Genomic DNA, 13,841 nt, shown 5'->3' on the forward strand with positions numbered 1-13,841 from the left:
TCACAAATAATTTTAATAATATTTAATTAATTGTGTATAATAATGCCTGCTTTATTTTTTGCGCAGAACGGAATTGAAATAAGAGTGCGTGGATCAAATAATTTAGATCGGAGCTGACGTAAATCGTGATTCAGAAAAGAACGCAAGGAAATGCTTTCTTATATATAAATTAGATTATTATTAATGAGAACGCGACATGTACAATTTCTCCTCTAATTAAGAGAAAGTAACGAAATAAGATAAGAGAGAGAGAGAGAAGAGATATTAAAATTGACATAGATCGCCTGATCGATATACTCTGACTTTTTAGCAATTAAATGACGTGTGTTTGTGTATGCTGTACTTTATCAGACAATATAAATTTGATTAGTTGGTACATTCGGTATTATAATAGTTTATAAGGCGACTTTTGTATCAAAGTTTTTTAAATTCGAAAAATTTTTTTTATTTCTTTAATAAATTATATGTAATTTAAATAATGATAATAGAACGGAGAATATCTTTCTGTGAATATTTGTTTTAATTTTTCTTTCTGTGATTTTTTATATATTACTACCACCAAGTGTATTTTATTGTTACATGTGTATATATATATATATATATATATATATATATATATATATATCTTTTTTTTAATTTTAATAAAAATATCACAAATAAAATAAAATAATAAATAAAGAATTAAATAAAATACATATAGAGAATTTTTTCTGACATCATGGTAATCATAGGACAAAATATATGGTATTGGAAGAATTTTATAAAAGTTTCTCTGATTAATATTTACTATAAATAAAAAATATTAATATCTACCACAATAAGATATAAAATATGTTCGAATAATTTTTACTATGTATGTATATATATAATAGATATTAATATTTTTTGTAGTAAGTAAATATTAATTAGAGAAATTTATAAAATTTTTCCAATACCATTTATTGTCCCACGATTACCATAATTTCCAGGATAAATTCTAAGAGAAAATTCTCTCTGTGTATAATAAAATATTAAATAAAAAGAAAAACAATTTGTTTACTAAAATATACAAGATTATCAATAATCAAGTAAAAATAAGGTTTATATAACGCAAATATATTTTCATTACATATATAATTATTATATACAAAATAATAATTAAACTCACCGCATTAATATGCTGCAGTTCGATCTCAAATTCAATTTTTGGTCTTAATATGTATTACATATATATATTTATATAAGCAATGTTGTGCTTAGATGATTAAAATTAGCTAGATAAAGATATGAGATAGAAATATATGTAAATTCATCTTAGAGAAGATAAAGATGAATGTTTTAAATATATATAGATAAAAGATCAAATTATATGGCGATTCATCTGGATAATTTTCTAGATAATAATTTTTAAGACTGCTTATATGTAAACACAATTATAAAAAAGTGTAAATTATAAAAAAAGATATAAAAATATATATGTATATATTCATATTTTTATTTATAAATTTTTATCGCTTTACTGCTTATAAGTTCTGTTATATTTATTAAGTATTTTTAAGTGCTATTGATTCTAAACCAAATAAATTATCTGAAAATTATTCTAGATAATTTTAGTATAACATTATATTATTCGTTATATTCATTATATATTATTCATTCATTTTATGTAATAATAAGATAATACTTTTTTTCATCAAAGATATATGCACACAGATATTGATAATACATATTTTTATTATCTACATAAAGATAAGATGACGCCAAAGTTTCATCTAGATGATCATCTATATAATTACATTTAGATAACAGCAAACACTGATTATATATACCCATAATATATATTTTAATCTTCTTACATTTCCACGATAGCTCAAGCCTCGTTCGCGCGCTTCGGTTACCTCGCGCAGCTGCAGCACAGTGCAGCGCAGCTGATGCGTAAAGATGGCCGGCATACCGATACAAACGGATAGGCTCGCAACGTCTGGTCCATACGTATCGCGGGATTAGTATGAAGGTGAGAGGGTAGAGGAATCTCGTAGTTGACATATTCGAAGATAATCTCGTTCTCTTATTCATAACGGATCATCATCAATGTAATTTGCTCCTTCAATCCCCTGTTTCTGTTAAATATACCGCTTCTTTTTCGCAGACGTATCATCAGCGCACATAATCAAGAAGATCATCCGGCATGAAGCGTAATCGGAGATAAGAAACATCGTCCAATCGGAGGGACCACACTTCTCCGAGAGCGATAAATTTGCTTTGTCCTAGGAGCGACGAGATGAGCGTGATAGAAACGACGCAGCAGGATGCAGTGATCACTTTTTCCTCTACAATGATATTCCTTGTATGGTAAGGCGATATTTTTTTCCCCCCAAAATGGTACATGATGAGTTTGACCCTTTTAACTCCTCTCTCTTCTTTTCTCAGGCGATCGTGCGGATATTATAGACACTACGGATATCACAGACATAGTACATGTCATTGTGATTAGAGTTAAAATTTTGTAACAGATATATATCAGGGCCTATCTCTCTCTCTTCAACAGCTGTTGAGTAATATCATGGCTTATGACTCGCGTAACGTGAAATATTCCCCAAACACTCATGCTCATCAGCATCCTACTCGACCTAACATGACTGGGTATGCTTACTCTGGCCATCCACCGCAGCACTTTCAACAGACTGACGAGAACAGAAATGAGAACAACTTGTGTAGCACCAAGGAGCACTGTCCACCAATCTCACAGCAGTCATCAGGCACACAGACAGTGCAGAAAGTTGATGCTGCGACTATGACAGATCCTCTGCAGATTGATTTTAGACTCACTTCCGAATACCTGGCACGTTGCTCCAGTACATTAGGTTTGCCATATGTACCTAAATACGAGGACAGCAGTAATAATTCTACGCATAGCTGTCAAGCAGTGAGGCCAAAAATTGAATTTGAGATTGAACCGCAGCATATTAATGGTAAATTTCTTCATATTTTGTATCAAATACAATTTTGTGCATATTTTTTGTTATAATTGTGTGATATATGTTTATGTATCACACAATTATATATAAAATATATTTGTTGCAAGAAAAAACCTTTATTTGATTATATTATTGACAATCTTGAGTAATGTATAATATTTTTGTTTGCCAGGTATGTTGATTTATCATTGTCCCGAGTGCGCGTATAGATTCGATGATCGGGAGGCGCTCCACGAACATCTGGAAGACCATAAACAGAGGCCACATATTTGTGATATTTGTGGGGCAAGCTTGAAACGGAAGGAGCACTTGGATCGTCACAAGCAAGGTCATAATAAGGATAGGCCTTATCAATGTAGCATGTGTTGTAAAGCGTTTAAACGTAACGAGCACTTGGCGCGTCACATGATCACTCATTCAGGTAGCAAGAATCAAATTTGTACCGAGTGCGGCAAAGCTTTCTATAGGAAGGATCATTTGAAGAAACATTTGCAAAGTCACAATAGCGGTCGAGGCAAGCATTTAAATATTTCGCAAAATAATCAGAATGATCAGCAACCGGGCGATGAAGGACTGAGTGGTTTTGCAATGATGATGAGACAGACGGGACCTCCCCCGTTTTCAATTTTACGGACTTAGTTATTTACATCTATAACGATTGTGTAACATATATTCTTATCTCCGTCTATAAGCCAAGGTCGTTTCACTATTTCGATGATTTAATTCTGTAAGATTTAATACGAATTTAATGAGCTTTATCGAATATACTTAACTTTGCGGAATAATCGTTAATAATATAAGAATAAAATAATTGTTAAAATATAATATAAGAATCCATGTTCCTAAGGGAGTATATCTTATTACTATATACTTTGTCAATAAGTAGGCGAGATTACGATAATGTTACAATTTTGTAATATCCTTTATAATACACTATATGTGTAGGAGGTTGTCTATATTAAGAATGTACCTGTTGAGATTTTTTGAACTTGAATAAGTTTGCGTTAAAATTCAAAATAATCGTTATTATCAATGATCTTTTTTATATAGTATTATTTATTCTTTAAAAAAAAAAAGGAAAAAGGTTGGTCTCTTCTAAGATTGTAATTCCAACAAATGTTTTTTTATAAATCGTGCGTTTAATACGAGCAGTCAGAACACAGTTTATTTTATTTCTAGACTGATCGTTTTAAATTAGATTTAAACTTGATTATTTTTTAAGATTTGCTATTCATTGTTTATTATTCAGAGCGATAGTAATCTTTGTTGCATTAAAAAATATATAAATTTAAGTAGGCGTTAGAGGACAATAGAAATGGATTATGGCATGAAGTGCGTTAGTTGTTTATATAATATTGATGACAATAGTAAAACGGAGAGAATAATTACCAACATACTTGGCAATACAACGCAATAAGATGATTCTCAAATTTGTTAGCTTCTTTGTCTTTTGCGTTTGAATTAGAAAAACAAGGGTAATCTCCGCACATCAAATTGGGAGACTAAAATTACAGCGTAATATTGTAAAACGCTAATATTGTAGAAATAAAAATCTGCAATTTTTACATTTTTTGTGGATTATTGAACGTTTCCATCGAACTACACGAAATGTTAATTTGCATAAACAGAATTTGCCATTATCAAAAATGAATCAGAATAGTAAAATATAAAGACATCCATGTGAATTTATCTAATGCATATTTGTAGATATAATTTATTTGAAAGAATGATTTGTGGATTAGTTGAGAAAAATTTTGCGTATTTTAAAGTTTAAATCTTGTTAATGTATAGCTACTTCTGCTCTTCATTGCAGGCAGATTTGGAGAAAATATATATTCGGACGTTAAATCTTGTCCTCCCCTTGAAAAGGTACAAAATGTAATGTCGATTCTTCCATTTCCAACATATATAACATGCATTTCGCGCTTCGTGAGTCGGGCTCTTTATATATATATATTAGTTGTATTTGTATGAAAATTCATGGTATTTTATTGGCATTCTCTTATTATATACTGTTAAATTGCGCTCTTGTACACTCACACAAACGATGCGCGGAATATAAGAGTATACGATCTATAAGTCCCTAAAATTAAAAAATAAAAGTGGAAAGGACAGAGTATTGTATGTTATCAACTGCAGCCGAGTCTTAATTATAAATTAATAAATGATTATTATATATATAAAAATATCTACCTCGTTTATATATATAATACAGTCATTGGAAATGCAAAAACGCATAAGTACTAAAGTTGATTGACAATCTCATTTTCTCGCAAGTATACAGAAAAAAAGAAAATAGTAACGCGTGGGATAGGGATAGAGAGAGAGTATAGATACTTTTCCGGGGGTGATAAACCCCGAACAAATAAAAAAGCTCCCGATATATGACTTTTCTTACAATTTATATACGTATATCTATATAAGTATAAAGAATTGTAAGAAAAGATATACGTCACGCATTTTTCGTGGATGCATATCTATGTATATATGTGTATGTGTATACATAGAATGTGGTATAACATATAGGATATATTATACATGAAGCATTTTTTTTCCTTTATCCGAAGTATCTTAGAAACGCGCGCAAATTGTAAACTTCCATTCTCTCGCCTAAGTTTATCAGCAATCTAGTACATATCTACGTCTCTCTAAATATTTTTCTCTTTTTTTTGTTATTATATAATTATTATTATATTGTTTATTCACACTCGCTCTTCAACCTTTCGTTCATTCTCAATTTTCTCGTCTCGCGTTCTTAAAATCGACAGACATTTTAAGCGTTCTATATAAAAATAAAACGTTGACATTATCAGAGGGATCGCTTAGTTATACATATACTTCTCCCCTTTTTTTAACACACATTTATCTCGTCCTTTTGTTTCTTCTCTTTCTATATGTCCTCTCACTGCGCTCATTCATCAGTTTTTGATTCACGCACGACGAATAAACCGGTATTTTTTTGTACCTTGGAAGACTTCGGTACAAAATTCAGCTGAAAAGGTAGAGAATATAACCATAGATCGCACACACATTTAAACGAAAAAGTTGCTTCAATTAGGCAAAATTTAGCCGTCAACGTGCTATGTAGATAAATAATTTATCACCGAAAGTCCTCGAAGTCAATCCGCATTAAAAAGAAATTTAACGTCTAAACACTTCTATACAGAAAATTGATGTGTTTGAAGACGAGAAAATTTAGATATAAAATTACATTTAAATTTTCTTTTCAAAAATACAAACTAAACGCAGACACTCAATGTCTATAGATATTATTGCACTTGTATAGAGGACTCGCCTAGTTTAAACGTCCAATTATAAAATTATCGATTTAATGCGCGCAATAAATAAAAACAAATTTCACATCATTAAAAAGAAAAAAATTACAAAATAAGTCTTCATTGGACGAGAAAGAGTTCGAGGTCAGCCGGTTATTTCACTCGTGTTCACACATTATATAAACGCATCCTGCGTGTCTAATCTATCTGAGAGAAAAGAATCTGAGCGTTTGTACTATGTCGAGGAATTTGTATGTCTTTCCGTCGCCAATCGCCTGTTTAACGCATATTTGTCGAGAGAACTCTGTTAATTACACATATATTACGCATTACACTCGTACGCGACAAGGCGCCGGATTAGAGACAAGCCCCTCTCATTAAGGGAAGAAAAAAACACAAGTCTCCCATGAGAGATTCTTCGCACAATAAATCGACGTACTCTCTCTATTTAGTTCATGCAAAAAATCTTCCGTTTGCACGATGCTTGTACTCTGTATTCCGCGATTGTAACATCGCGGATAAGGGAAGATACATAAGAGACAAACAATTGTGATATAAAAGTCAAGGAAGAGCAAGAGAATGACGTATGTTTATCTCACTTTTGCGTTTTTGCATGAACCAATTGATAATTACACTCGTACTGGAGGTACATTCTTGCATCTTGCGAATCGATCAAATTCACTTCTCTTTTTTTCTCTCTCTCTCTCTCTCGTTTTTGTTCTACAAATTTTAATACAGATAATGGAAAGTCCCGGGACACTGCGTACATATAGAAAAATATGGTTTTCATTGCCATTTTACTGCTCCTGAGAGACTCACATTCGAGTTACATTCGAGGTGTCGGATTTTTTGTTTTTTTTTTTTAATTTTTCCGTCCTACCCTTTTGTAGTCGGAGCAGTCCTTTGATGTCCGATCACAAATTTTTTTTACAAAGTCGCCTTTATAGTAATTTCTACCGTTCAACGGTATATTCGATGCTCGAAACGACTAAATTGATAAGCAACGAAGAATATATTTTTGCAGTATATACACTGAAACAAAAAATCTGAATTCAAATAAATATATTTTTTAATAGTTCCTTTTGCACACATTTGTTTGAAACAAATAAGAAGTATTTATCTGTTGTGAAAAAGGATTTCTTATATCAAATACACGGCAAATCAATATTATTAGTTTCAAATAAATGATTTATAAAGGAGTATTGAAATATATATTTATTTGAATAATTAAATAATTTTTTTCAGTGTATATAATATTTTCAAAAAAATAAATATAGAACTATTCTCGTTTCGAGCAACAATTACAAAAGATTGTTAAGAAGAAATAAAGCTTACTTATACTCTCTACATAAAAAATATAAAATTATATCGTATAATTATAAAAACGTAAAAGAAAAATCTACATATATTGTTCGTCGTCGAATGGAAGTCGTTGCCGACTCGGAAAAGTTGCTTACAATTTTCTGGGGTTTCGCATAAAACTATATTAAGCGCGTCGTAAGAGAATCGGATCTTGTTTTCTCCGTGTTGCTTCTAATCTTACTATTATCATTATTGTTATCATTATTATTATTATTATTATTAGCATTACTAATATTATTATTATTATTGTTGCTGTTATTAATATTATTATTATGATTATTGTTATTACTATGAATTATTATTAGTTATATCCTTATTATTATTATTAGTATATCTTCTATAAAATCCATATACTTTTAATTGATCGCTTCTAATTAATCGAGATGAAGGAGAATCAAGTTTAACCGATTTCTCCAATTTGATCGAAACCGAACGAGCGCGCCTTGATACATTTCAGAAATAACGATATTCTTTTAATTATTCCCCAATCATTTTCTGCGACCGTCTACAATAAATTCAATAAATACTATTTTTTCTAAAATAAAAAAACAAATAATATACAAGAAGCATTTTCCCATGAAATGTTATTCAAATTGTTTGACGTAGCAAATATTGTTAAATTTAATTTGTATATTTTTTGTCCTCCCCGAGTCGAGTCTCTCTTGATTCCATCTCAAAAAAATTAAACAAAACACATCCTAAGAAAAGTATATTTTATGAAATCAATATCGCGAGATATCCCAAGTAGCAAACTGACATCATTAAACGTCAAAATGACGTCATTCGACGTCAAAGTGATGTACACTTGCTACCTGGAATTATTCACCGAAATAATTCCGGATGTAGAATCGTGAAAAAAACCAGAAAATCAATGAAATTCGGCTGCTCGAACGACGTGAAGGCGGTCAAGTGTAATACATACATGTAGTTTCGAAAACAGAGAGGCACAACGCGCCGCTTCTTTTTTTTAGATCTTAAACTTTACGATGGAAAACTATGTAGGTGCGGAAAATCCAGCGCAATACAAAGGCACCGGAAAAGTATTTCTCTTCTTTAGAAACGCATCAACTATTATCGTTTTCCTTTTTCTACAGGAACATTACTACGTCTACATAGCTCGACGAAACGGTCGGTTCTCTCTGAGCGATCGAGAATCAACTGTTCGCCTCGTCGAGGATGGAAATAGGTTCTTCTTTTTAGCTAGCCTTCAAAATAGACCTTCTTGAGCCACTCATTTGTTTGAACAGTCGAAGACATATGTCGAACTTTGGAAATATCTGCTCTTTTTCACATACACACTCTTTTTCCTCCTCTCTCTCTTTCTCTCTCTTATAAATCTCATAAAGCTATTCCTCATTATCTTTTATCATTATTTGCATAGGTTCCATCTACCACTGTAAAAAAACAGATTACTTTCCTCAAGACTTATATCGACGTTTGCGTATATATTCTCTTTCTCTCCTGTGTATAAGGTGCATGAAAAATCTCGCGCTTTCTCATAATTACAGATCAGTTTAAAAATTTGCAAAAATTGATTTCACACTCCTTTGTCAACTTTTTAACAACCTTGAGAAATAAAGTATTCAGTATACTGAATAATAATTTTTAAGCCTGTCTTTCTTCCAGTTACTTGTATCTCGAAAATTATCATAAAAATATCTTTGCGTTAAAAAAATTCTCTATTCTATCTCTTAAGGTTGTATCTGCTTAAGAAGAAACTGCGCGATATTCTTGATACATCTTGTATGCAATTCTTTGCCTTTCTTTCTCTGCATCTACCTTACGTTATAATATATTTTGTATACAAACTTACACACTAACGTATAATCTAAGACATATTCTCTGCCTTTATAGTTACAAGTATACGTGACAATATATGAAATATTTTAATATAAATTGATCTCTTACATATGGCTTTTTATAGTATACATGTATATAATAATCCATGTATGTAATCATTTTAGTACATCATTATACTTGAGGTCTGACAAAACCTGAATTTTCTGTGTTACTCAAAACGTTTTATGCTAGAGATATGATGCGAAAAAATAAATAAGAAAGAGTGCATCTAGACATGGAAAACAAAAAATTATTTCATATCGTAATGAGTATCTGTTCAAGAGAATATATAAGCGTAGCCATAGTATTTAATCAGGAATGTAAAGTATAATCTATAACAATGGCAAAAAACACCTAAACACAAAAGTTTAACAAGATAAAATTAAAAAATATTAAAAAATTTATCATTTTTGACATAATGATACATTACTGCTGTATAGTCATAAAACGAATACCGTGATTAAATTATGAGATCACAACTCTGCTTGAGATTATGCATATAAGTGACAAAATGGAACTTACGTTTTAACATATAGAATTCTAATGAATAATGGTTATTGAAAATTATATTTGGAACCTTCTATAACGAGATCTCATCATATTTCTAACATTTTACGTTGCAGTATGCATGTTTATATCATATATAGACGATGTTATTTCACGATAATTCTTACGAATATATAAAGATAAATAATAATTATAATAATAACAATAATGATAATAATAATGCTGATAATGAGAAATGATGATAATGACACAACAATGAGATAATAAAAAAATATCTATTTGCATGTATGTATATCTACGACAGTATCTATATGACTATAAAACAAATACCTGTTAATATGGCAAGAAAGAAATTGAGAAGGATGAGTTTAAAAAAAAACGATGGCACGAACATTAATACTAAAAAAAAGATAAAACCAAAGTATAAAACTTAAACGCAGTCTGACCATTACAGCAGATATCATCGGAAACAATCACAGTCTGTGAAGATTTGCGCGCGTCGCGATTATAGATAAAAATATAAACATTAAAAACTATATAGTTTATATAGTCCAAAAAAATTATAATGCATATATATATATATATATATATTATAATTATATATATATATATATATATATATATATATATATGCCATACTTAAAAAATAAATCTTATATATACGTATATATATATATATATATATATAAAATCAGTACTCAACGAATGTAACGAATATAAGAGGTCCAACGAAAATGTATAAAAACAATGTAAAAAAAAATTAATCTAAAAAAAATTATAAAACCTAATTAAGCTTTTCGTGACAAGTGTTCGATATAAGTCGTAAAGCGCGATAAGTCGTAAAGAAAAGTAACGACACGTGTTTGTCCCAAACCAACCTGGGCAAACCTGGACTCGCTCACATATTTTGTACGCGTATACATAAATTTGTGCATATGTATATAATATATAAAAAGTAAAAATTTGGAACACTATATATTGTAAAATATAAAACAAATTGTCAACATAATACATAAAAGAAACAAAAAATTTTAATGAAACGAAACGTATGATTTTTTCTTTGTCAGCCACGAAATATTGCTATTGGTCTTGCCACTTTTTTTCACAGGGCATAGCCAAAATAATTTTTCTAATAATTTAATATAAATTATACGTATCGATATAAATATGCACACACTAAAAGATACTTTTTAGATAACTTTTCGCGATATATATATGCACACTGAATAAAGATTCGGATAAATATTTGTCTTCAATAAACGAAAGACACAGTTTTCTAATCGGTGGGTCGATTTGCCGTCCACATTCATATGTATTAGGAATATCACTATGCGCGTGTGTAATAATTCCTATTCCCTTTACACTATTTGCACTTGCGTAATGTCATTTAACAAGAAATGATAAGAAACATATTCACGACCATCGCGGAAATAATAGGATTAAAACGTGTATCTTAAACGCGATGATGCGAGAAAGGAAAAAAACAAAGAAAGAAAAAGAGATGTTATTATATTTCTCTCTCTCTTTCCCACTCCCTCTCTTTTTTCATCGCAATCAGCTTAATATCTATGTTAACACTGACTTTTCATAAAAATATTCTTCTTTTTCCTCGTCGTACACGATGTATGGCAAGAATTTTTGACTTGTAGTCAAATTTCTCTACTCTAGAGTTTCTGCGGAAGATTAATATTTTTCTTCCACATGTGTACTTTTGTTTGTGCTATAATTGAGTGTACAGCTTCTATGTCTCCTTATATTTATATTTCAAAAAGAAAAACATTTCTTCGTTCTAAAAAAAATACTTTTTAGCAAATTGCTGCTATATTACGTATACATGGGTGTGCAATTATAATCAATGGAGTCAAGTTTCTTTGAAACTAAATTAATAATTGTACACCGTGTATACTTGAGTTATTCATGCTCATTGATCGATGTGTAATTCTGTAGTGAGGTGATACTAAATCACTAAACAAATTATACATCATCGCAAAATGACAGGGCAAATATAATTTGCCTACTAAAAGACGTAAAAATGGAAAGCGGAGAATGATCACATATCTCTGTTGCGGCAACAAGAAACATGAGACATGGAAGCTTTGAAGCACATAATAATACAAATTTATGTTTGTAAAAAACTCACTAAATCCAAATCATAGGTCAGTCAGAACTACTCACGTCGACGACGAGACAGTGACGATCGGTTAGCGTCTTGGTGTTACCTCTTTGTCGAGGTCCTCTCCTCGTCTCAGAAATCTTTAACGTGTCCCAAAAAGCTAAGCTCATGCGACTGATAATGACCGGATGTAGCGAGTGGCGTGATGCTCGATTGATGCGCCACATTAACCGCCGTTAGATGATGATGATGCAGCGAATGATGCGAAGTATGCGTGTGAAGAATATTGTTTGGATGGGGAACCTGAAAGTTCCCTGGTGGCGGGGCTCAGGACAGGAGAGAACCGGGATGCCCGCCCGGAAGAACAGACGATGCCGAAACGGTGGTCGTTTGCATATTCGAAACGTTATTTTGTTGTTGATTCTGTTGCGTACCTAAAGTACAGAAAAAATTGTAGATGTAAAATTGACAAGAAAAATCATTAACTTTATTTAGACACTTAAATACGCATATGACATATTTCTTACTAGCGTTTTGACTTAGTTCAGCTTTCACTCTTCTGGCGATGTGGCTTCTGGTATGTTTCCGTAAATGATCCTTTCGATAAAATCCTTTGCCACATTCGGTACAGACGTGCCGTTTCTCCCCAGAATGTATTACAAAATGTAATGTCAGTTGTTCCTTTCTCTTAAAAGCCTTCAAGCAGACAGTGCAAACGTAAGGTCGCTCGGGATTATGACTTTGTTTATGACGCGTGAGATGATCCTTTCGTTTCAAGCCGGCGCCGCATATGTCACAGACGAATCTTCTCTCCAAGGTGTGACCTAAAAGATGCTGCTCCAACAATTCTCGCTCCGGATACGCCATATGGCATTCCGGACAACAGTACAACGTCGAGCCGTCCAACGCTGTCGTCAGACGAATTTCGCCAGGCTTTGGACGTGGCTTCTTTTCCTTCGGCGTCTTCTTCTTTTTCTTCTTTTTATTATTCGGCGACATCATGATATTGGGTGTCGTTGTGGTTGCGACAGCCACCGAAGTAGTTTGCGCCATCTCCGACTCCTTCTTGATACTTTCAGCGGAATATTTGAGGAAATGATGTAAACTCAACGGCAGAGTACTAGCCGGCAAATGACTGAGATAATCGGCTACGGTGGATCCAGGAGTCGCGAGCGACTGCCACGTAGCTGGCATAGAAGCAGGTGTTTGAGTATGAGCATGCTGTTGATGATGTTGATGCATCGTGTAATCCTGCTGAGTACCATTTGTGGCAGTCTCTCCGTTGCGCTGTTCCTCTTTTTTCTCCTTACTCTTATCCTTGTCTTGCAGGAGATTGCAAACATCTTGCTGATTTATTGTTTCCGTGGACTGCTGCAACAGAGAAAAGTGTAAACAGTAGGTGGTTTTTGCTTTTTAATAATAAACCAGCTAGATATTGCACTGTAAAATGCACTGTCGTTATAGTCAATAGTTGTGTCTTGGTACGTAATAGTATACAAATTTACAAAAGGTACGTACATAGTACATAGGTGGTTTTTTTAAGTAATAAACCACCTAGATATATATTTACATCTTTTATTTTTGACAATCTTAAATGCGCAGAGCTTTTATTGATAAAAAAGAAATTAAAAAAATAAGTGTTTAGTTAAATTTCTAAAATGCACTGTTGTAATAGTCAATAGTTACGTATTGGTAATAAGAAAGCAAATTAAGAAAAAGATGACATGTACATAATTAAGATATACAATTAACAGATGCCTTTCTCTACACAGTTCAAAATATATCTGT

General features: G+C 31.7%; 2 protein-coding genes across 6 annotated transcripts in view; one reads left to right on the forward strand and one right to left on the reverse strand.

Annotated features, from left to right (window-relative positions):
* Positions 1–13,841, reverse strand: part of LOC114946432 (uncharacterized) — a 29,350-nt gene that overhangs the window by 14,175 nt on the left and 1,334 nt on the right. For 2 of the 5 annotated variants that reach the window (XR_003822618.2, XR_003822619.2), the window contains exons 3-4: positions 12,581–13,424; positions 12,116–12,487 (exon numbers count right to left, since the gene is read on the reverse strand). Coding sequence is in view for 3 of the 5 variants with exons in the window: in XM_029322913.2 (XP_029178746.1) it covers positions 12,381–12,487; positions 12,581–13,424 (951 nt within the window). In the remaining 2 variants the exon portion in view is untranslated. Of the gene's footprint in view, positions 1–3,554; positions 12,488–12,580; positions 13,425–13,841 lie in introns of those variants that run through there. The other 3 variants (XM_029322913.2, XM_029322921.2, XM_029322936.2) reach the window with 2 other exon arrangements.
* Positions 1,848–4,522, forward strand: LOC114946454 (uncharacterized). Its single transcript, XM_029322949.2, has 4 exons — positions 1,848–1,993; positions 2,129–2,331; positions 2,410–2,951; positions 3,130–4,522. Exons 3-4 carry the CDS (start codon positions 2,543–2,545, stop codon positions 3,594–3,596), a joined length of 876 nt encoding a protein of 291 aa, XP_029178782.1. The 5' UTR covers positions 1,848–1,993; positions 2,129–2,331; positions 2,410–2,542; the 3' UTR covers positions 3,597–4,522.

Source organism: Nylanderia fulva, unplaced genomic scaffold (genome assembly GCF_048542155.1).
Source record: "Nylanderia fulva isolate GAGA-0341 unplaced genomic scaffold, ASM4854215v1 Scaffold3, whole genome shotgun sequence".
NCBI classification, from domain to species: domain Eukaryota; kingdom Metazoa; phylum Arthropoda; class Insecta; order Hymenoptera; family Formicidae; genus Nylanderia; species Nylanderia fulva.

What these genes read in the sequence shown, in the direction of transcription:
- LOC114946454 (XM_029322949.2), top strand. Translation starts at nt 2,543, where the DNA reads ATGGCTTATGACTCGCGTAACGTGAAATATTCCCCAAACACTCATGCT. An exon ending in TGAACCGCAGCATATTAATG is followed by an intron (nt 2,952 to 3,129) that starts GTAAATTTCTTC and finishes TTTGTTTGCCAG; the next exon opens with GTATGTTGATTTATCATTGT.